The 23,451-nt window shown below is 52.3% G+C and overlaps 1 protein-coding gene across 5 annotated transcripts in view; it reads left to right on the forward strand.

The window, feature by feature from the left end:
- The window catches only part of EPB41L4B (erythrocyte membrane protein band 4.1 like 4B), a 112,511-nt gene that overhangs the window by 48,132 nt on the left and 40,928 nt on the right, over positions 1-23,451 (forward strand). For 4 of the 5 annotated variants that reach the window (XM_084899306.1, XM_084899308.1, XM_084899307.1 and 1 more), the window contains exons 7-15: positions 3,955-4,075; positions 5,344-5,431; positions 5,596-5,684; positions 5,978-6,047; positions 6,169-6,338; positions 8,580-8,689; positions 9,900-9,930; positions 13,806-13,839; positions 18,040-18,104. In XM_084899306.1, the coding sequence (XP_084755432.1) occupies positions 3,955-4,075; positions 5,344-5,431; positions 5,596-5,684; positions 5,978-6,047; positions 6,169-6,338; positions 8,580-8,689; positions 9,900-9,930; positions 13,806-13,839; positions 18,040-18,104 (778 nt within the window). Of the gene's footprint in view, positions 1-3,954; positions 4,076-5,343; positions 5,432-5,595; positions 5,685-5,977; positions 6,048-6,168; positions 6,339-8,579; positions 8,690-9,899; positions 9,931-13,805; positions 13,840-18,039; positions 18,105-19,943; positions 21,618-23,451 lie in introns of those variants that run through there. The other variant, XM_084899310.1, reaches the window with a different exon arrangement.

Here is a 23,451-nt window from a genome sequence, read left to right on the forward strand (position 1 = left end):
TCATTCATAATTAGTAATTATTTTTTAACATCGTAATAAGATCTGCCTCCTCACTTCTGTATTTACCAATTTCTACAAGTTGATCTCAGATGAGAAAGTCAGTACATGCTTAACTATGGAAAGCCGGGACATCAGCATGGTAGACAAGTGGGAAGAAGGCAGTAACCCTGTGCCCTGCCAGCCACAGACAGACACTCTATGTGTTTAGAGCGGAGTGTTCAAAATGTAATTCTGTACAGAGTCATAGACACATTTTTTGTATGATTCTTCTACTTGGCATTTTTTTTAGTACATGTATTTTGTCATGTTTATACTCATCTAGTCAAGATGGTTTTTAATGACTTCAGGTTATTCCCATTCTCTGATACTCTCATTCCTTAGTCAGCATTCTTATTCTCTCCTGGGGGCTTGGCATATAGTAGGTGCTCAGTAAGTGCAGAATGGATTGAATGACGTTGAAGGAGCCCCCAAGGACTTTGATGGAAGGGGGAGCCTGCCCCTGAGGTGTGAAGGCATTGGCAGTAGAGAGGACCATATTGTCGTCAGTAACTGTCTTTGCCGAGTTCAGTGCCAAATGCTTCACATCCGTATGCAAACCCACACAGACATCCTAGTGAGCTTTGCAGTCTGGGGCAGGCTGGCTCAGCTGTGGTTGACCTGCAAAGCAAGCTGCCGCCTTCACCGATGGGATGGGAAGGAGGGGGCGTGGAGGGACATATAGTCCTAATGCCACAGTGCTTATGTAAGTGCCGTAAGGACGGGTGATGGCTCGGGGAACTTGGAAATGGACTGTCCACTTGGACTGGGTGTAGATTTCCCCAGCTTGTCAAGTAGCCTCCATCCACCCTGGAGTTTCTGAGTTGCCAGGAAGTCACACCGCCAGGCTTCGTGGCCCAGCAGCAGATGTCAGGATGTGGCTAATGGGAGGAAAGCAGCCATGTCAGACCTGGGGTCCCCAGTCCACTGGAGAGGTTTCTTCCTAAGGCCAGAGGCACGATAAATACACCTGTCTGCTGTCCTGAATGATTAGAGGATGAGGTACATGTCATTGCCCACTCTCCTATGCCCTCCAAACCCCTGGGTGATGAGGGCATCACCACCTTCACCAAGTCCAGCTCCAGTGGAACTACATCCTTTTCCCAAGAACCCATACAGACCCGAACACCAGCTCTCCGTGAGCCCTTCCTGAAGAAACCACCATCTGGGTTGGAGCCACGTTAGTGTAACTTAGACGCAGACATTATGTGAGGAACAAATGAAAAGACTGGAGACTTAGACATTCAGGTGTCTATGGAATTTCTCGTTCCGTTGTTCCTCCATGCCCCCTCTGCCCATCCCAACAGGGAATGCCTGCTTCCCAGTTCAGCCACAGCCGAGCCAGCCTGCCCCAGACTCTAAAGATCACTAGACGTCTGTGTGGGTTTGCATAACGTGAAAGGTCGAGTTTCCTCCCGAGCTTGAGCCTTGCAGACACGTCTTTTTGGTTGCCCTTGAGTGAGTGGCGCTTCCAGCGTTAGGATGCAGTGGCCTTGCGCAGAGGCTGTGCTCCTTGGGGAACTAAATTCCCGGTAGGTTAGACATTCAATTCAGGCAAAAAGAAAAGCAAGGGAGGAACGAAGGAATGATCATTGGTTGTGTGCCTGTGATCTTGTTTCATCCTTGTCGCAGGCATTGTTTTACAGACAGAGATCAGAGACCCAGGCGAAGTGCCTTGCCCAGGTCACACAGATAGCATACGGCAGAGGTGGGCTTCCCGCTCCTGGGCCTGCGCTCTTCCCGCCCCCTCCACAGAGGGGCCTGGGCTGCAGAGTTCGCAGACTGAGGGAAGTGTTTTTGGTTTGTTTTAAAATATATTTTTATTGATTTCAGAGAGGAGGGGAGAGGAAGAAGAGAGAGAGAAACATCAAGATGATGAGAGAGAATCATTGATCAGCTGCCTCCTGCATGCCCCCTACTGGGGGATCGAGCCCGCAACCCAGGCATATGCCCTTGACCGGAATCAAACCCTTGACCGTTCAGTCTGCAGGCCGACGCTCTATCCACTGAGCCAAGCAGGCCAGGGTAAGTGTCAGGTTTTGCCAGCAGATTCTTGGAAAACAGACATGCTATCTCACACGTGGTCTCCCTCGGGCCTGTTTTAGCCCAGCCGTGGTGAGGAGGGACGCCAGCCCCCTTGCGAGCCCCAGGGAACCCTGATTATGGTCTGGCTTCCCTCTCCTGTGCTTGAGGGTATCAGTGGCCTTGTCCACACACAGCCACTAAGCGCAGGGCTCCGCTGCCTCCCTTCAGCCCGTGGTGCAAGCAAAGAGTGGTTCATATCAAGGAGATTTCTTCCCACAACCACAGGTCCCTCCCCGGGCCAAACACGGTCTCGCAGAGTCTTCCCACCACCCGTCTCAGTCTGTATTAACGTCTTCCTCTGTGTGATCGGGGAAGTTTTAGCGACCTCTGCCAGCAGCTGGAGTCCTCAGCAGCCACACCGGCCTGGCACAGCCCCTGTGGGGTAGGGAGAAGGCTGCTGGGGACACAGCGACTTGCTGTTCCTGGAGGGACTCAGGCATGTGCTGGCTGGTTGGTCGGTTGACTGGATTTGTTGTGTTAAGCAGTAGTTCTCAAAGTACGTTCCCTGGGTCAGCCGCATCGGCACCGCCTGGGAACTTGCTAGAAAGGCACCTTCTCTGGCCTTGCTCCAGACCCACGGAATCAGCATCCCTGGGGGTGGGGTCCAGCGACACACGCTGTACCAAGCCCTCCAGGTGACCCCTATGCACGCTGGCGTTTGCAGACGGCTATTGTAGATCAGTGCTTCTCATGGTAACGTGCGCACCATTTCCCTGCTGGGCCCCTTAAGAAATGGCAGGTCTGGCCTAAACCGGTTTGTCTCAGTGGATAGAGCGTCAGCCTGCGGACTGAAAGGTCCCACGTTTGATTTCGGTCAAGGGCATGTACCTTGGTTGCAGGCACATCGCCAGAAGGGGGTGTGCAAGAGGCAGCTGATCGATGATTCTCTCTCTATCCCTTTCCCTTCCTCTCTGTAAAAAATCAATAAAATATATTTAAAATAAAAAAAAATAAAAATAAAAAAAAAGAAATGGCAGGTCTGGCTTCAGGAGGTCTGAGGTGGGGCTGAGAGTCTGCATTGCATTGTGGGAAGGCTCCCAGGTGACACTGGTGCTGATGGTCCGGGGACGACTGACCCCCCTTTGTGTAGTGAGATATCAGAGGAGCCTCCGGGGTATTCCTTTTCACCGTGGGGTCTGCTTCCTGAGCAGCAGAGGTGCAGGAGAGGTGGTGGATTCTCCCACTCGTGTCCTGGAGGAATGGGGCCCCTAGTGGGGCATGTGGTGAGAGCAAGGACCCTCAGTGGGGATCGCCCACATGGCTGCCCCTCCTCTCTGCATCACTGGCTCCCTCCCCGGTTCTGCCTGAGCTTCAGCAGTTGCTCCTGCAGAGCCCTCACATCCCCTCCTCCCCCCCCCCCTCCCTCCCTCCTTCACTCGCTCTCCCAACATATTATTCCCCTGGATTCTGCATGTTCTGAATTCTTGATTGGTCCTCTCGGCACTGCAGACCCTGGAGTGCCGCTCAGACCCACCTCCTTCATGAGAGCTTTATTAAATGAGTTTCTGGGCAGGTCCCTGCTCCCTGCAGTTGCCTTTTTATTGCACATTCAGGCTCTACCACTTGGCGGGGGAAATAGACTCAGGGCCTCCCCGGGCAGGAGCAATAATCGGGAGAAAGACAGTAATCACTGAGAGGATGGTGCGGTGCCCCATGGGAGGATTCTGAACGTACATGTGGGTGCCGAGCGGGCGTGGGGTCCTCCCAGGGAGGAGAGAGTTGTACATTGGGGCGCCTGTGCTTCCTTACCATGCAGAATGCCTTCCTTACCATGCAGCAGCAACGAAAAGCATTCACTGTCTCCTGTTATTCTCCTCCTTATGTCACCTGCAGCGGAGCTTGGGGAATGTGAGCTTCCAGAGCACACCCCGGAGCTTGTGTCTGAGTTTCGGTTCATTCCAAATCAGACAGAAGCGATGGAATTCGATATCTTCCAGAGATGGAAAGAGTGCAGGTACCTTGACGCGTTTATCTTGTGATATGTAAGCATTTGCACGATTCTCTCATCGACGGTAAAAAGGCAGCCCCAACTCTCCACCTCTCTCTCCCGTGCTTCAGTCCTGTTTTTCCTAAGACCCACACGACGGCTCTCTCTTTCCAGAGAGGTACAGTAAGCACCCAAGCATATCCTGCTTCTCTGCATTACAGAGCCCGGGCCTGATTTGCTCATTGCTGCCCGGAATGCCCCTTCTCTCCCGGCCTTGAAACATTCACATGCCTGGGTCTCTGTCCATGGTCTAAATGTCTAGCGTGGACTCTTCAGATGTAGCCCATGCTGTCCCTACAGGGACACTCATATCGGAGACCAGGTGGTTTCAGAACATGTGGTCACTGCAGCTAAAACCAGCCCCGCCATTCATCTTCGGGCTGTTTTTTCCTTTCCCCCATACTCTGCCCGCCCCCCCTCCCCCGCCCCCCAGTCTGCTGCTTTCATGCCTGGGCTGCCAGGAGTGCCCACCCTCACATTTCCCAGACGTTAGCCTCTCTTTTTTCCCCCGGCCCTTCTTCCGCAAACTCGGCCCGCTGTTCCAAGTCACTCTAGGACTCAGAAATTCCTTCTGTTCCTCGGTCATTCTGAAGGGCATATGACTTCTTTGAAAACGGAGAGTGACATTGGAGCGTTCCATTTTTAATTTTTTAAAAAATAAATATGCTTTTATTTATTTCACAGAAGAAGGGAGAGGGAGAGCGATAGAAACATCATGGATGAGAGAGAATCACGGATTGGCTGTCTCCTGCACACCCCACCCCCACCCCCACACTAGGGATCAAGCCCACAACCCAGGCGTGTGCCCTGATGGGGAATTGAACCGTGACCTCCTGGTTCCTAGGTCAATGCTCAACCTCTGAGCCACACTGGCCGGGCTGTTTGTTAGTGCCTCCTTGTACCACATAGGAACGTGCGGTTGCAGAGTCATCTGCACCCCTGCACCCCCTCCGCTCCCCCCTGCAGGCAGCCGTTGTGTTCTCCGCCTTTCCTTTGCATATAATACCAGTATCTGCACACCAATGAATGCTTTCCTTAAGTATTCACATTATAAACACTGCCCTGTCACTTTCCTGTCTAACTAGAACGGGTCTGTCTGGAGGTGTGATAGAATAAATGGGTGTCCCCTGTTCCTTTAATCGCTGCATAAGCTCCCTGAGTGCGTGGCCGTGCCCTTCAGAACCTCGTGGGTGTACGCATTGCGGTTTACATGTCTCTCCGTTGGTTTCTCCAAGGGGAAAGAGCCCTGCCCAGGCGGAGCTGTCCTACCTGAATAAGGCGAAGTGGCTGGAAATGTATGGGGTAGACATGCACGTGGTCAGGGTAAGAACTGGGCGCGTCCCCGCCCCCGGGTCTCGCTGTGCCCGAGCGGTGGGGTAAATGGTGGGCAAACGGAGTTAACGTGGTGAGCGAACTGTTTTTTGCATTTCTGCCCTGTGACCCCCCTGCTAGAACCTTCTACCGACTGTCACTTCGTTTGTTTGTAGGGAAGAGATGGCTGTGAATATTCTCTTGGACTGACCCCGACAGGCATATTAATCTTTGAAGGAGCTAACAAAATAGGCTTATTCTTTTGGTAATTTAGTTTTGTCTGATATTAAAAAATGTCTTTTCCTATTTTGTGATGCAATTATATGGGATGGGTGATTACTGAGGGCTATTTGCAATCCTCCTCCACCCCGCCCCCGATTCATTTCAAAGACTCACCATCCTCTGATATTTGTGGGTGTATGGCATTGGTGGTGAAATCTCTGGGTAATGACGCTTAAATGAACGAATGATTTCCTAGCAAATCCACGCTTTAAAAGTAGAGAGGACATTGCTGTTTCCCTGCAGATGGTGCTTTTACAATGTGTTCTCTCTGACCAGGCCTAAAATCACCAAAATGGATTTCAAAAAGAGCAAACTGACACTGGTGGTGGTGGAGGATGATGATCAGGTAAGCCTTGCTCCTGTCCTGTCCTCCCTCCTCCCCTCCCCCCTCCCCCACCCCCGGGGATAATCCTCCATCCGAGTTCCTGACACCCACCGACACGAGAACCCTGTGCTTCCCCGCGAAGGGCCGGGAGCAGGAGCACACGTTTGTATTCCGCCTGGACAGCGCCAGGACCTGCAAGCACCTCTGGAAGTGCGCCGTCGAGCACCACGCCTTCTTCCGGCTGCGGACGCCGGGGAACAGCAAGTCCAGCAGATCCGACTTTATCCGGCTGGGGTCCCGCTTCCGATTCAGGTGGGCACCAAAAGGCGATGTGTTCTGTGGGTGGAGCCCCGGGTCTGCCCCCGGAGGCTCCTGTGGGGCATCCCGTCCCTGGTCCCTGCTTCTCTAAGGTCTGACCTGAAGCGCGTCAGCCGCTGTTCTCCTTGATGGAATGGGGTAATCATAACAGAGTTTTCATAGCTGACACGTGGCTCGAAATAGCCTGACTCAGTAAAACGCTAGCTACCTGTGGCTATTTAGAGTCATTCATATTGAAGGGATTTCTAACCTGTAGCTGTTCAGTCTCGCCAAGCACGTTCCGGGTGCCCAGAGCACACAGGGCAGGTGGCCATCAGGCCGGGCGGGGCAGCCGCAGGGCGTAGGCATCCCTGCAGCAAGCTCTGTGCACCTCGCTGCACGGGCTCTGCGAGTCCCGGCTCATAGTCCCCCCGGCAGCCTTCAGAAGATAGGTCCTCTCGTTATCCCCATTTTACAGACAAGGAAGCTACAGGCCAGGGCTTATATATTCTGCCCAAAGGCACAGACAGTGAGTGAAGAGCCAAGAGTCAACCCCACACGTTAAGTCTGGGTCTTACCTTTGAACCACTACTCCATTGCTTTGCACATGCCCATGGCAGGAAGAATGAGAGCAGGTGTCAGCATGTGTGTGAGTGGCCCTGGGTAGCCTCAGTAAGTATTTGGATCTGAAAACAAAAAAACCCAGAATTTATTTTGATGTATTTTTACTTAGGATCTTGAGGCTGTGCCTCTCAAAATGCATGAAATCTCACTGGGTGTTTGTTAAAAAGGAGGATTTATGACCTCATCTAAGACCTTCATAATCAGAAGCGTGGGTGTCCACATGTGCATGTATGAATGAGGCTGGGCAGGTGCATTTTAAACGCGTTCCCAAGGTTGATTTCTGGGGCACGGTTACTGATCTGAGAATAGCTCTTGCAAGACCTAATGCTTCATATGTTTCATAACCTCTGCCCACACGTGGCATGTCCTTGAACTCTGTTTAAAAGTGTCAATAGATCAGCTCATTTCAAATTTATCTACTGTGCAAGGGAGTGGCTGTGCACTTGTGTTTAAAGAGTTACTGTGTTTGAATGTGTGTGTGTGTTTTTTCGTGTTTTTTTTTTTTAATTTTTATCGATTTGAGAGAGAGAAAGCAGGAGAGGGAGAGGTAGAGAAAAAGGCACATCGATGTATGAGAAAATCATCAATCAATTGCCTCCTATACATACTCCCAACCGGGGTTTGAACCTACAACCTGGACATGTGTCCTGACTGGAAATCGAACCAGTGACCTCTGGGTACCCAGGACGACGCTCAACAAACCGAACCACGCCAGCCAGGGCTGTTTGAATGTATGTTTAAATGCTGCAAGACAGGGGGCAATAACCACGTCCTTCCTGGGAATAGACCCACGGGGTTCTGTGGAGGATGGAGAGGGTCAGCCTGCGCAGGTTAGCAGAGACATCGCATGGGACATTGATGTCTGCTGCAGTCGGAGTGAGGAGGGCAGGCCTGCGGGGATGGTGGCCACAGTGGGATGTTCCATCCTGGTGGCAGCTCCCCCTGGAGTTGGCCGAGACCAGTCTCAGGCCCGCCCGCCCCCCCCCCCCCCCCCCCGTCTGCTCCTTGAAGAGAAGCTTAGAAGGAAAGGGGAGTTTGGAGCTGAGGTTGCCCCTGGAAGGCCCTTAGAGCGGGTGGCCAGTGTCTCCCTCGATGTGATAAATCATAAACCGAATGAGGCCATGACAGCTCAGGCAGAAACAGCATGCCCCCTGGACTCCGGGCAGCTCCTCGGCTGAGACCCAGAAAGCCTTGGGGAGAGACCAGTGTTTCTCTTGGCATGGCAAGCGAAGCCAAGGTTTAGGTAAGTGGTCATTGGTAACGGCCTCTTGAACGATGTGAATGTCTGCGTAATTTGTTTCATGAAAGGTTATTACATGTGTGAACCACTATTCTCTTAATCAAACGTTCCAGGTACGGGAACCTGCTTGGTTTGTGCAGCCAAGTAGCCGGTGCCTAAATTGCACGTTTTGTCCTTGGATGGAAGTGCCCGCCTCTGTCCCACAGCCGGGATTTGGCAAAGCTGATTTTTCTTTCCAAATGGAAGGCAAAATGTAGTGTGTTCTTTGACACACGAGTCACGATACGTTGGAATGGACACCGGAACCCTGGGAAATAAAGTTCACGCTCAGATCTGTGTAAGGTACTGATGCTCTGATATGGGTGGCGTGCAATGAGGTATTTGCTTTCCAGCGGGCGGACGGAGTATCAGGCGACTCACGGGGCCCGGTTACGAAGAACCAGCACCTTCGAAAGGAAGCCTAGCAAACGCTACCCATCCCGGAGACATTCGACATTCAAAGGTTGTGTGCTCTCCATTCCGCCTTGGGATTTGACGTTATGCTTTAGCTGGGCAATCCCCGAGGAGCTTGGGGAGGCAGATTTTATTTTATTTTTTAATCCTCTCTACTTTCTCCTCAGAGAGAACCATTTTTAAAAATATGTTGTTAGCCCCGAGTCAGTTTGGCTCAGTGGATAGAGCCTTGGCCTGTGGACCAAAGGGTCCCAGATTCAGTTCCGGTCAAGTACACATGCCTGGGTTGTAGGCTCGGTCCATTGTGCAGGAGGCAGCCAATCAATGGTTCCTTCTCATCATTGATGTTTCTCTCTCTTTCTCTCTGAAATCAATAAAAATATTTTTTAAACAAATACATTTTTAGAGAGGAAAGGAAAAAGAGATAGAAGCATAAATAAGAGAGGGGGAAACATCCATCAGCCGCCTTCTGCACTGAAGCCCAGAGATGTGCCCTGACTGGGAATCAAACCGGTGACCTCTTGGTGCATGGGTTGACGCTCAACCACTGAGCCACACCAGCTGGCCAGTGAAGTAGATTCTGCTTTGTCATTCTAAAGCTTTGTATTTTTTTTTTTTATTATAGTGACATATAATGCTATATTAGTATGTTAGCTGTTGTCACCTTACACCTCTCTGTCTCGGTCTTGGTATGGCTGCCCCAGAGGGGTGGGCTCACCCCTGCCATGGCCCGAGAGCTCCCCCATGCTCCAGGTTCTGTTTCTCTTCTCCCTCCCGTCCTGGTCTCCATCCTCTTTTTCTCCTTTCATTCTACTGGCGTCTTTGAGGAGCTCTGAGTGGTTCTCCATTCTGCATCCTTTTTGAAACGAAGTAGAGTCTAGATAGAGAAGCTCAGCCTCCTGGCATGGCCCCTTCCCCAGACTCCCTGCCGGGCCCTGTCAGCAGTGGCTGCCCTGCGCCCTCATAGGTTCACACTTGCATTTTAGCCATTAGCACCTTACACTTCCCTGTCTGGGTCAAGGCTGGGAGCTCTTTGAGAGCAGGGGCTGTGCCTGGCCCTGGGAATGGCGGAGGGCAGGGCTCAGGGGAAAGGCCGCGTACTTTTCCTCCCGAAAGGAGAAGCAGCCGCGTGGGGAGGCTGCCTCCTGGCCCGGAGGCTGCTCTTAGATCTCAGAAATGTCTGCCCCACCTCGTTGTCATCGCGCGGTAAAAGTGAGAAAGCTCTCTAAAATGTCGTGCTCTCTGTTTTTGTTTTAAAGCAAGCAACCCGGTGATCGCCGCTCAGCTCTGGTAAGTGCCCCCAGGCTCCGGGTGCAGCTGTTTTCTCTCTTATATTTACTTTCAATATTGACTTATTCCTTGATACAATTAAATCGCCCAGTGCGTCTGCTGTTCTTTTTTTTTTTTTTTTTTTTCCTTTTTCTCCTGCCCGGCTCTACCACCCCCCTGGCTCTCAATGAGTACACAGTAGAAGGTTTGGAGACGGTTGTTGTTGTAGGGAACACAGCTGCCTTGTTTGAACAGCCCTGTGCTTTGTTTGCCCTCACGGTGGGTGACAAAGGTGAAAGGAATGTGCACAGCACACGGTGCTCCTGGCACTGCAGGCAGCGGTGGGAAGGGAAGGCCGTGCTCTTGAGCAAAAACTGCCAGAGCAGATGCGGGGTGCGCTCCGTGACGGGCACATTTCATCGTCACGCAGCGTAGAAGACCTGTATTAAGCATGTTAGTGACATTCCTGCAGGAAAAGGAACTTGTCAGAAGGCCGAAACTCTAGCACAGGAGCCAGCCAACTTTTTCTGTAGCCAGATAGGAAATATTTAAAATATATGTTTATTGATTTCAAAGAGGAAGGGAGAGGTGGGGGGGGGGGAGGAGAGAGAGAGAGAGAGAGAAACATCAATGAAGAGAGAGAATCATGGATTGGCTGCCTCTTGCACGCCCCCCCCCCCCCCCACACACACACACACACTGGGGATCGAGCCCGCCACCCGGGCAGGTGCTTGACCGGAATGGAACCTGGGACCTTTCAGTCTGAAGGCCAGCACTCTATCCACTGAGCTAAACTGGCTAGGGCCAGATAGGAAATACTTTAGACTTTGCTGGATGTGCTGTCGCTTTTACAAGTACTCTGTCGCTGGAGTTCCAGCACCACCATAGACCATATGCAAATGAAGGAACAGGTCTGTGAGCCAGTGAGACTTGACCATAGTCACAGGTAGGCCCGGGAGTGGTTTGCAGCCGCTTCCCCAGCACAGGTCTTCTGGATCTTTCCTGTTCATTGGAATCGCTTGGTCAGCTTTGACGAGTCCCTGTCAGCCAGGCCACACCCCAGGCTAAGGGAAGATCTGAGGGGTGGGGTGGGGGGAGGCATGGCAGGCACCTGTGGCTTTGAAAGCCCCCAGGTGATTCTAGTGGGCAGCCCAGGTAAGAACCCTCGTCCTACCTTGAATGTGCCTCTTTTTTTTTTTTTTTTTTTAAATATATTTTATTGATTTTTTGACAGAGAGGGACAGAGAGCTAGAAACATCGATGAGAGAGAAACATCGATCAGCTGCCTCCTGCACACACACACACACACACACACACACACACACACCCGGGGATGTGCCTGCAACCAAGGTATATGCCCTTGGCCAGAATCGAACTTGGGACCTTTCAGTCCGCAGGCCGACGCTCTATCCACTGAGCCAAACCGGTTTCGGCTTGAATGTGCCTCTTTTTCTCCCTCGGAAACAACTGTTCTTCAGGGAGTGGGCAGGCTGGTAGAGAATCACAGAATGTAGTTGTTTCAACTCTTGCACCCAAGCTCCAGGGACTGACCAGGAGCCCGGTTTAGTCAGCCTGTCAGCCGTCGGAGGCACAGGCCTCAGGCTGCCAGGGAGCGTGGTCTTTGAGATCACAGTTGGGCTGTGCCATGCACTCTGGACAGTTGGCAGCACGCGTGGTGGAGCCGGTAGCAAAGCCCTGGTTGGTGAGGAGATCCCTGGCCCCAGCGTGGCTCTCAGCCAGCTCTGGGGCCTTGTGGGCCCTCCCCCGCCCCCTTCTGAGCCTCCTCTTTCTCACTTGAAAACTAGGAGGCTGAGCTGGATTAATGTTCTTTTCAAATGTGTTTAGGCCCCCAGAAGAAACCTGCCGTAGAGAGCAGAGGGACGTGGAGAACAGAGAACTGGGGACGAAGCTGCGTGGGGAGGGAGGGGGCCAGCACCTGCTGCTCATCCGTCCCTCCCCCCCAGTACCCCAAGGCTCTAGGTCCCCACCGTTCTGGAGAGCACAACAGGCCCCTTGTATCACCCAGCTGGAAGCCCAGCTTCCAGGCTTTGATTTCAAACCACCTGCAGTGCCTCCTGCCTGGGACAAGGGTCTAGCACTGTGTCTCAGTTCAAGTCTCAGCACCTGAGGAAGGGGGTCAGGGTCCTGTGAACTGCTGGTCATCGGGCCCTGCTCCCCGCCCTCTCCCCGGGCGGGAGGAGGTTGCACAGTCCTGCCTGGGTCAGCGGAGCCTCCAGACGTGGCCCTGTGTCTAGCATCCCTGTGGCAGGCAGTCTGTGCTAACAGGATTGGCTCCTCTCCCCGCCAGGCAGCATGCCTTGCTTTTTTAATTCTCAGGGGTTTGTGCCTTACAGTGTTTCTTTCCCTTGCTGTTTAAGGAAGCGAGTGTTTTGCCTGTTGGCTTTTCCCTAATAAAATTACATTTTCCACTTAGCGCCTAGTGATCACATATATTAGGAACCAAAACAAACTAAAAAAAAAAAAAAAAAAAAAATCTCCCAGAAAATAAATAAAAGAAACCCCATGTAAAGCTACCCTTCAGGAACAAATGAGCTAATAACCGCTGTTGGCAGCTGTGGGATGGTTCTCCGCAGCCTGTGCTGCCAGGGCGAGGAGGATTGCTGCGGGTGCCAGGGATACGATTGCGCTCGGGGCTGCAGAGGTGATACCGGGAAATGGCTCCTCGCAGAACGCTTAGCCTTCCTGCTGGGATCCAGCCCGGGGTGACCCTGGCCCGGAGCCCGGCGCCGCGCACCGGCCCCCTCGGAACACTGGAGCCCAGCGCCGTTCAGACCCCAGCAAAGGCTCCTAACAATGGCAGGCTTCGCGCTCACTGTTGGAGGAGCAGTAAGCCTTGATCTCAAGCACAGCGCCCTGGCAACACAGCCTGGTGGCGGTGCCGCACGAGGGATGCCAAGCCTGCCTACTAAATAACACGTTATGTTTTACACCTTTTTAAAGAGTGGTTACACTTAGGAGATCTATCAAATAGGCTTATGCATGAGGACCCCGAGCCCCCTCGGCTTCCTGGGAACAATAGAGACCTTAGGATGGAGCAGCTGTCCATTCCGGTCCCGGCTCTGCCAGTCATTAGCTGGCTGGCCTCGGGGTTTCCTCGCTTCTCTGTTGGGCAATCACTCCTTTATCTATAAGATGAGGCGGTGACATGCACTGACCTCATAGCCCTGCCGTGTGGACTAAACAACAGCAGGTGTGAAGTTCTCAAAACACATGAACACTCAGGTGAGGCCACTGCATGTCCAGCGCGCGCCTTCCTTGTTGTTGGCAGAGGGGCCCAGAGAGGCAGGTGCTCCAAAGGGGGCCGGTGGTTTTCCCTTCAGCTGGGGAAACCCAGAGCCCCACCCCACCCAGCAGTGCGGGGGCAGGCCTGGAGCGGGAGTCAGAATGACTGGGTTTGCCTAATTGGAATGACCTTCATTTTGTCACCAAAACTTGACATCACAACCAGCATTCTGGAATGGTACCCACTTGCTTCTACTTGTGAGCTCTGTGGTGACGAACGAAAGTTGCTGCTTGGTTTCTCCGGTGATGAGCTCATTTAAGCCGCTAATCAGAAGGAAATGGTGTCTGTGAGAGTTCCTAACAGAGTAGATAGGGCGTAGGATGTGGTTTATGATTGGCAAATACAGGCATACCTTGTTTCGTTGCGCTCCGCAGATGTTGCAGGCTTGGTTTTGTGTGTGCCTGTGTTTTGTTTACACGTTGAAGGCAAAGCCCTCTACCAGCAAGAAGGCTACGACCCGCTTTATTGCGGGACTTGCTTTATTGCGCTGGTCCGGAACCGAGCCTGCAATATCTCAGAGGTATGCCTGCAATTCAGTGACGATGCTGCTTTACAGCCTGTTACATTGTCATTTTTCTTTTCTTTCCTTTAGCTCTAAAACAAATCCTGAAGTCCACAATTACCAGGTAAGATACTGCTTTTAAAGGTTTTTATGTCATACTTCTTAAAGTTTTTACACTTTCCACATTGAGCAGTTGTTTGTGGACAGATTTTAAAGAAATAGTAACAATATGGTTTTCTGAGAAAACGGAGAAAAAAGCATCTCCTTCCCTCCCCTTCCCTCCCCCACACCTGCTTCCTCTTGGTCATCTGAGCTGCCTCTTTCTCTTCACCGGGTCAACTGGCCAGCAGCAGGGACAGATGTTTAAGCTTCTGGGGTCAAACAGACTCTGAGTGGCACTCAGGTGAGGCCACTGCATGTCCAAGTGTGTTCTAGGCCCAGGGAACGTGAGTCCCTTGAGGTGTGCCTCCGGGAAAGAATGTCTGGCCACACGTCTGAGAAATGTGGCATCCTTCGTGACCTTTTTAGATCTACCTTGTCCCTTGGGGTGTCCAGCATACTGAGAAATCCTGCAAGAAAGACAGGTTGTTGTTTTTAATTCATGTTTCCCGAGATCATTTAATTATTGGACACCTCCCCCCCGCCATCCAAAAAAACACTAGCTTCTCTCCTCATCCCCCCACTCCCCACTCCCTTTCCTCTGGTGGTGCACCCAATAACATCGATGCAGAGATGGCCTCTGGAACCTCCTTGTAGGGCATTGGGCTGGGCACAGATCCTGTGCCATGGCTGGCGGCCTGCTCTTCCCCAGGGCGGCCAGCCCGGCCACACCCCGTGCCCGCCCGCCCATCTCACCCTGTGGGTGGCTCCCGCTGGCCATTCAGTCTTCTACAACCTGCTGGCCTGTTCCTTTCCCTGCACTTATTTCTCACCGCTACTCATCACAACGTAGGCTCAGTTCTCCGAGAACGACATCATCGTTGCTCCATCATTTCTTCCCACCCTGCCTTCGGCCATACTCGCCTGCCTGGTCTTCCTTTGCCTCCTATTGGGATAGAGCCCGCCTCAGAAGCCATCTCCTTCCCAGAGCCTCTCTGGTCCTCTTCATGGGCGGTCACCAGCACCAGTGGTTCCCAGCCCTGCCCCACTGTCCAGCAAGCTTCAGACAAATAACCAGTGCAGGGGCCTCCCCCTGCAGGACTGGGTTGGGAGTCTGGGCATTAGAGAGCATCACAGCTCCAGAGGTGGTGGTCGTGAGCGGCCAGCTGGGAACCCTGGTGGGGGAAGTGCCTTCACTTCCTCCATTGTCATTTGTTTGCGCGTAAGAGGCAGCATCCATGTCTGATGACCTCCCAGCCTGGGATCAGCTTTCTTGCCCTGGGCGCTGTGAATGTCTAAGGGGCACGGCTCGCCCAGGTCTCTGTGCCCTGTCTGGATTTGCATGTCACAGGAACAAAGCAACTTTTTAATGAGTTCGCGTTGGAGCCTTGTTCTAACTCGTCTCATTCTTAGTCTTCTGATTCTCTAGATCACATGTGTCAAACACAAGGCCCGCGGGCCAAATCCAGCCCGCCAGGCCTTGCAATGTGGCCCGCACCGCGCTGTCATCGCTGCACTCCGCTGTCACTTTATGACATTGTCAGTTTATGACTGTTCAGTAAACCATTCGGCCCGCGATTTAGGCTGGATTTTAGATTTTGGCCCCTTCTCTGATTGAGTTCGACACCCCTACTCTAGATAGTAATTCCTTAAGTGGGGATGGGAGTGGGGTCCCCAGGTACATTATCCTTACGAGGGCTCCGCATTATGCTTCAGAAGAAATTGGTGGTATCATCTTCCGTCTTCTGTACAGGAAGTCACCTTCCCGCTGTGCAGAGCCTGCCCGTGACTTCCAGGGAATAACACCTGAGAGGGACTTTGCACCTGCCAGGGGCAGGGCCCGGGTTTCTGGTCTCCTTGCCTTCTTTAGGTTCTTGAATCCTCTTATTCAGATTGTTTTTTTGTTTGTTTGTTTTTTAGGGATTTTTGGGTCTGAGAGGCTGGAATGTTGCGGGGGGAGGGAAGAGTTGTTGGGGATTGCCGTTTGAATGACATGAAAAAATAAATGAAGCAAAGCGGCCCTAGCTTGGCGCGGCCCCTGCGGTCTACCCCACAAGCCTCGCAGGCGAGCGCTCCCTGCACGCTCTGCTCACGGTGAACGGCGAGGCGATTGCTGGTTGCAATCCGATCTGCAAAATCTGTTTCCTATGCATTGTTGTCCTCAACGGTTTTGGCAACCACCGGACCTCTGAGCCTCGCTGCTCTCAGAGGCTCTGCGTTGCTCTGTCAAGGATCGGGAGTCAATGGACCGGGAAGGGAACATCCTGAGAAGCGGCCCGATAAGCATCGGAGTGCTGAGAAAGGGCTTCAGCAGGACGGGGCGGGATTGCAGCGTGTCTGATTCTGAGCTCAGCAAGGCTAGCCAACTGCGAAGGATGGATGGCCGTGTTCCTGCTGAGGACGCGGCTGCTGGCATTTGGGGAGGGACAGTTCTTCCTTGTTTGGGACGGTCCCTAGAGTTACAGGATGTTTAGTTTCCTTCTTCTCTGCCCAAATGTTAAAGGTAACCCCCCTGTGGTTTTGACAAGCAAAAAATGCACCTATATTTTTCCAGTTTTCCCCAGGGAACATAACTGCCCCAATTGAAAACCTTCTGGGTTCACATTAAAAAATACTCCTGGGCCGAAACCGGTTTGGCTCAGTGGATAGAATGTCGGCCTGCAGATTGAAGGGTCCCTGGTTCAATTCCGGTCAAGGGCATGTACCTTGGTTGTGGGCACATCCCCAGTAGGGGGTGTGCAAGAGGCAGCTGATCGATGTTTGTCTCTTATCGATGTTTCTGACTCCCTATCCCTCTCTCTTCCTCTCTGTGAAAAACCAATAAAATACATATATATATATATATATATATTAAAAAAATACTCCTGGGCAGCTTGTGAGTAAGTGGCCAGATGACACCGAGGAAGGGTCTTTCTGGGTCTGTGGAAACGGTACCTACCCCGTCTCCCAGGAATCTGATGTGGCTGTGTTTGAGGACAGGGAATAGGAGGGCTGTCTCTAATCCGTCACTCTCTCTTGTTGGAGACCCTATTGGTGGGGCCTCACTTGGGGCCAGAACAGTGGGGCTCTGGGCCAGTCTTCTGAACTCTCTGGGGTTCTGTCTCCCTTGAGAGGGCAATGTGAAAAAACCCCCCCGGGGAGATTCTAGAGCCCTGGCCAGCTCTCAGATGCTGCTGCGGAGGGATGTCTTGCAGATCCACCGCCCTGCAGCATTTCCTCCTGGGGGCTGCAGACTTGGCTTGCTGACAGGCGTCTTGGAAAGAGAGAGGCCTCTGGAATACAGAACAGGCAGCAGGGAGGGCATCTGGGGTCTGGGAACACAGAATGAGCAGGATCGCTGAGAATTTTCCATAATGGAGAGTAGCCTTCTGCTTATTAACCAAAGCAGCGGGGAAGGGAGGCGAAGGGGAGGAAATAATTAAAGGAGGGATGGTGGCAGGGCTGGGGTGGCTTAAATGTCAGGCAGGCCTCATTTGCCAGGTAGGAAGTGTAGCCTGGAGAAGCACCCTGGCTTCTGGCGACGTCTGGGACCGCTGCCCTCTGCAGGCCAGACGTGGATGGGCACCCGCCACCCGGCCGGCCCCAGCCAGTCTCTTCCCTGGGTCATTTTGTGGGTCATCAGCCTGGATCTATGTTCCCATCTTAAAGTGGACCGCTTGCTCCTTTCTGTTTATCACGATAAGAAATGGTCTGGATGATTTGGGGGGTATTTTTGGTCATGCTTTAGAAAATGGCTTTTACTGCTCACACAACAAAGGAGTGTTCCCTCAGCCTGCGGTACCCCTTCCCCTCCTTGTCTGTGTGCGCGCAGAGGCAGATGTTCCCCGCGGTTGCCGTCATCACCATCGGTGACAAACATGGGTTTTGAGCATTGCCGACCACCCTCCCTGTCTTTCTGGCACCTTCCGTCTGTCCCCTTGTTCCCTCGGGAGAGGTGACTGTGGCCTCTGGGGGGGGGACCCTTTCAAGGCCAATGCCTTCCCCTCTCTTCCCGGGCAGCTTCCCAACCCCAGCCTTTGTCCCCGGGAAATGTGATCGTCCTGGGAAATGTCCCCACACCCCTCCCCACCTTGCACTTCCCCTACCCCCCGGCTCCCAGCCGGCGTTCGGTTATAGCCTTTCCATTCACGGTCCCTTAGGTGGATGCCAGCAAAAAGAGAACGTGAATGAAGACCATTGAAATCAGAAGGTCACCGAATAATCACGTTTGGTGTTTTCTTTCCAGCCTCAGTATCATCCCAATATCCACCCCAGCCAGCCGCGGTGGCACCCGCACTCTCCCAACGTCAGGTAAGCGCCCGGGCTCCCAGAGCCGCCCCTGCACACGTCCGTTTCTCAGGAAAGTTCAGATTCTCCTGAGTCATGAGTTAAAGTTCTGCATCAGCAGTTGCGGTGAAGAGTGGCCTGTCACGGCCCAGATGAATCCTGACTGAGCAAAGCAGAGGCAGCCAGCGAGACGCTGGGTTTGCTCAAGTTATGCTTTATGACACCAAAATGAATTGGGCCGGGTTTTTGTTTGGGTTTTTTTTTTGTGTGTGTGTGTGTGTGTGTGTGTGTTTTTAAGTTATTCTAACCTCGGAAATTTTGGGTTTGTGTTGGAAATGTTACTTAAAATGTCTAAGTAACATTTCCCTGTCCTAAAATTCATTTATAAAAATATGACCAAAGCATGGAGATTTTTGTCATGGGTTTTTTTGGACAGAGTTTTTTTTTTTTCAGAGGTGGAGTGAGGGCTTCCGTTTTTGTGGCATCGGATCTTTTTTCTACACCCAGGGGCCAGTGAACTTTTTTCCATAAAGGGCCAGGTAGTCAGTATTTTGGGCTTTGTGGTCTCTGCCACAGCTGCTCAGCTTTGCCACGCAGCTGCCGGCAGTGTGGAAGTGCCTGGGTGTGGCTGTGCGCCACTAAGGCGCATTTACCATAATAAGCGGTGAGTGGGTTGTGCTTGCTCCCCTCGGCCCTGACCCACCACGACCCTCCCAACCACACAGCACCAGCCTTGCGTGTGCAGTCAGGCTCCAGAGCGTTTTCACGCCAGCTGGGTCAGGCAGATGTTCCTTCTAAGATCAGCTTCATGGGTGTTTCTGCTTAAGAAGCTCTTTTAGAAACAGAGCTGGTGAGCTTCTCGCGCATGGTTATTTCTTGGCGAGGCAGCCCTGCTCTGTGAGAAAGCGCCAAGGACGGAGTGATGGAACCACGCCTGGCGGGAGCAGGGCAGACGGGGGCACCTGGCTCTTGACAGTTCTGACCACGTTTGGGGAGGACCCTGTGGGACAACAGTGCAGTTTTAGCATAAATACATAAATGTAACTTTCAAAGCAAGTCAAACGAGTGGATGAATGATTCTCCATGTTTCTGGGTTGCAAAGGCAGTTTATTTTGCAGATGTGAGAAACAGAAGAGATTTATAGAAACCGTGTTTTTAATAACCTTGTTTTGACAGAAATTTACACCCCTTGCTGCCGAGTATATCACATTAGTTTCCTTCGGAGGCATGCCCTGGCCCAGCATTCCAGCGGGTAATTCCGAGGAAAAGCTGGTACCAAGCTCCTCTCGGTGGCCCGCCCGCCTGGGAGCTTGTGAATGCAGATTCGTGGGCCCCCATGCCTGCTGATCAGAATCTCTGCCGGTGGGGCCCAGCATTTTGTGTCTTATCAGGCCCTCCAGAGAGTTAGAGAGGCGCTCTCTGAGATACTGATCCCAGGAAAAGAGAGCTCACAGTACCAACACCTTTGGCCAATGCTGCCTAAGGCATTCACAGGGCACATTCCCATAACAGCCTGAGGCGTCAGTCCCCTAGCAAAGGGGTCTCCTACCAGCCAGAGCTAGCCCTGCTCTGCCTTCTCCACTGGTCCACTGAAGGCTGGCATGAGACCTTTCCACGTTGACCTGGCTTTCCCCAGACCGACCTTGCAGGGACGAGGGCCCAGCCATAGACAGAGCTTTTCTCCCCTGTTGGGAGTCGGTAGGTGACCTGCGGTAGAAAACCCATCCATTTCCGCCTGCAAGCCATTCCCATGCCTGTCGTCCGTGGTTGAGCCTGCCCATTCCCTTTGTGCTCATGTTGTCTCACTCTCTCCTGAGCTTCCTCCCATCCCCCCACTAACCATTCCCTCTGCAAACGACACAGGCCATCCTTTGAGGATGACAGGCCGCCTTGGAAAGCGCCGGCCAGTGCAGATGACGGCCACCTCGATTATGTCCACAACCAGAACCAGAAGAACTTAGGAGGCGTGCAGAGTGTGGTGTGTCGCGATAAACTCATGACTGCGCTGTGAGGGACCGGCCATCTCACTTCCATGCTCCATCCCAGTTTGCATTCCATCCCATCAGAGGTGTCTGGGCGCCGCGTGGCTGCGTTTGTGAAGGTGTCTGAGGAATAGTCCCGAACCGTGTTTTCCGTGTCCGTGTAAATACTGGAAAGCAATCCCCATAGCTAGTCCTAACGTACTGTCTGACTACATTCTCAATAAAATGAAGGTAGGTAAAGGCTCAGGAATCACGCTGACGTTCTGATTTTTAAAACTGGAGTGAAAAGTCTGTGTGTGTTGTATTGCTGTGTACCTGATATCGCTTTGTTATTTAATGAGTGGGACCAAATAAAACCAGGGGAACGTGGGAAGAAAACAGAGAGTACCCGTAAAGTGGTGGGGATGGGGACGGCTGGGGTCCAGCCTCTGCCATTGTGTGGTCTTAGACAAGCCATTGCCCTCTTCCTGGCCTCCTTTTCCTCATCAGAAAAGTCTGGGTCGGACTGATTGGTCATCAAGGTCCTTTCCAAGTCTAACATTCCGTGACCCATTGAAATTTAATATTTCTAGGTTGAGGCTATCACCTTCAAATGACCTCCTAGGAAAATGGCAACATCCGCTTCTCTCACAGAGGCCACCTTGTCCAGAAGCTAAATGAACCGTATGAACTGGGCAGACGTTATAGCAGGCAGGGAGACTCTGAATTTCAGGTCCGAGGACAGTGTAGCCACTTGGAACTTTAGAGATTTGACTAATCACAAGCTACATAGCATCCGTTTTTGGTAGGATTTGCTGCTCAAGAACAGGAATAATTTTTTTAATGTCTTAATGATTGGTGCTGCTAACTTGCATGATTGCAGAAGACACGATCAAGGGTAGATGCTGTCGGAATTTTTGCAGAACTTGAGGGTCGGGTTTTTTTTTTTACCCTAGACGTCACTCTTTTATGAAGCTACATGCAGTCTGAGATGCACATGGCTTCAGATTGTAACGACGTTGTGCCAAAGCATTCTGTAGAGGATGGGAGGGGTGTCGCACAGTCTTTGGGTAGAACCAGGAAATTAATTTGTTGTCCTCTAGGATAGAACTTGTACCAATATATTTATTTTCCCCCATTTCAAGCCACGAGTCAAGCATCATTTTTCTTAGCAGGCGGGCCTGAGATGTGTTTCCTTAGTATCTTTGTGAAATCAGTTCCCGTGCCATCTTTATATATGTCATTGTGAATTCGGCCCATTTCAAGCCTTTAACAACACGTCTTGACGTCCCTTGAGAATTTGATTGCTGAGATCTGGAAAATTTTCCTTTGGCTACCGCAAAGACCTCTCCAGAAGGAGGGCGCCGGCTGTGCACCCTGCGCGGTGGGGTCTGTGTCGTAGAAACCCCCCCCCCCCAAGACGTTTGTTTACAGGTGTATTCCTGATGCTCCCCGTGTCCCGATGCTCCGTGTCTGTGCTGCGTCCAAATAAATGTGTTCCCAAGCTTTTAATCTTATTGATAACGTTTTTACAAATGTGTTTCCCAGGAATAAAGATTATTCTTGCTCGTTGTGACTCGGCCTTCATTTTGTGCTGCGCAGAAGGACCCTTTGTGGGTGACGTAGGGGACGTGACCATGTGCTCTCATGCTAGTGTGACTGAGGCTGCCCTTTGGGGGGAGTGGCTCTCGCAGGCAGTGGCGGAGGCATGTCTTCACCGGGAGCAGCTGTGGGGAAGGAGCCTGGGCCCGGTCCCAGGTGGCAGGGCGGGGGGTGTCCTATCACAGTCCTGCCGTGAGGGCGGGTGTGTGTCCCGGACACACAGGACAAGCTGCTGTTCCAGGCGAAATGACTTCCAGCCCTGTGTCTGTGGCCCCCGGATATGGTGGACCGTCTGATGCATCTAATAAATACCTTGTGCTTAAAGCAACGGGCATGGGTTCAGTTGTCTGCAACCAAGAAAGTCTAACCAGTCTGCATTCTTCCGGCCTCCTCGTGGTTAAATCACGCGGACACTGTTTATTCCTCAGCTCCGCGGGCCTCTGTCCGCCACATTGGGTGGTGGTGGTGGTGACTCAGTCAGCTTCTGGGAACTCTGTGCCCTTGGCTTCTATGGGGTCTGATTCTCTGGCCCCGGGACTTCTTCTTCAGTCTTCATAACAGCCCCGTCTCCTGTCATCGTCTGAACTATTGCTCTTTCCCAGGAGTCCCTCCTCTGCCTGCTGCTCTCCTCACTGTCACGTCTGCCTGGATCTTCTCATCCCATGGTGACTTTATGGCGCTGCCGACACTGGAACCATTCTCTCTCCCTCGGACTAGACTGACATTTCAACTTGCATGTGCCAAGCACACCGCAAGCTCCCCCTGCCAAAAATTAACATTTTTCCTCTCTCACCAAAAAGGGGGGAAAAAACCATTTACCCCAGTTCTCTCTTTTTCACCCAAGGTAAGAACTTACATATCATTGGCATCTCCTCCTCCTGTCGCCACGCGTATCCAGGCAGCCCCCCGATCTGCTCAGCTCCCCCTCCTTGGTATTTTGTTCAGCCGCCCTCTCTCCTTGCCACTGACCTTGATCTTTCCTCTGGCTGCAAAGTGCTCTTCCTGATCTCCCTGACTCTGATCTCTCCTGACAAGCGCCTTCTCCTCACAGCCCCTAGGGAGAGCTTTCTGAAGCACCAGTCTGATGGTGTCATTTCATGGCTTGACATCTGCCAGGGTTCTCCGTCGCCCATGGGACGAAGCCCAAGGCCTTCTCTGTGGAATCCCCCTGCTCTCTGCTCTAGCCAGCACAGCTCCCATCCCTCAGCCTCCTGTTTAAGCTCCTGCAGCTCCACACTGCGTGTAGTTCCTGACATGCAGCATACCCTGCTGTCACTCCCATCTGTGCCTCTGCAAACACTGTTCCTTCTGCCGAGAACTCTGTCACTCCCCTCCCCTTTGCCCAGCTCCTGCTCATCACTCCCGTTTCCACTCAGTCTCCCAGGGATCCTGACTGCCCCCAGCTCTGCAAACTGTGCTCCCTTCCACTGCCCCCACCCCATACACAGCAGCGGTGCTCTTTGTATTGGCACTGCCTCTGCGTCTCCTCCTGGAGTCTGTACGCTCTGAAGCCTGACTTTGTGCCACCTCCACCTTAGTTCCCCAATGCCTGATGGATAACAGGTGCTCAAGGAATGTCTGTTCCACAAATTAATGATCCCACATTCACTCTAAAGGAAACATTGAACCAGCGAATAGATCATTCATGTCATCTCTGAGCTGGTCCCAAGGTATCTGAACAGCTGTATCCAGTGTGGGGCATCACAGTTTGAGTAGGACATTGACCGCCATGCATGTTCTGGCTTCAGCTTCATCGTCTGAATACCATTCACTGTGTCTGTGGTGTTCTCCTTAGGGGCACTGATGTA

Source organism: Pipistrellus hanaki (genome assembly GCF_964339955.1).
Source record: "Pipistrellus hanaki genome assembly, chromosome: 11".
Taxonomy (NCBI): Eukaryota; Metazoa; Chordata; class Mammalia; order Chiroptera; family Vespertilionidae; genus Pipistrellus; species Pipistrellus hanaki.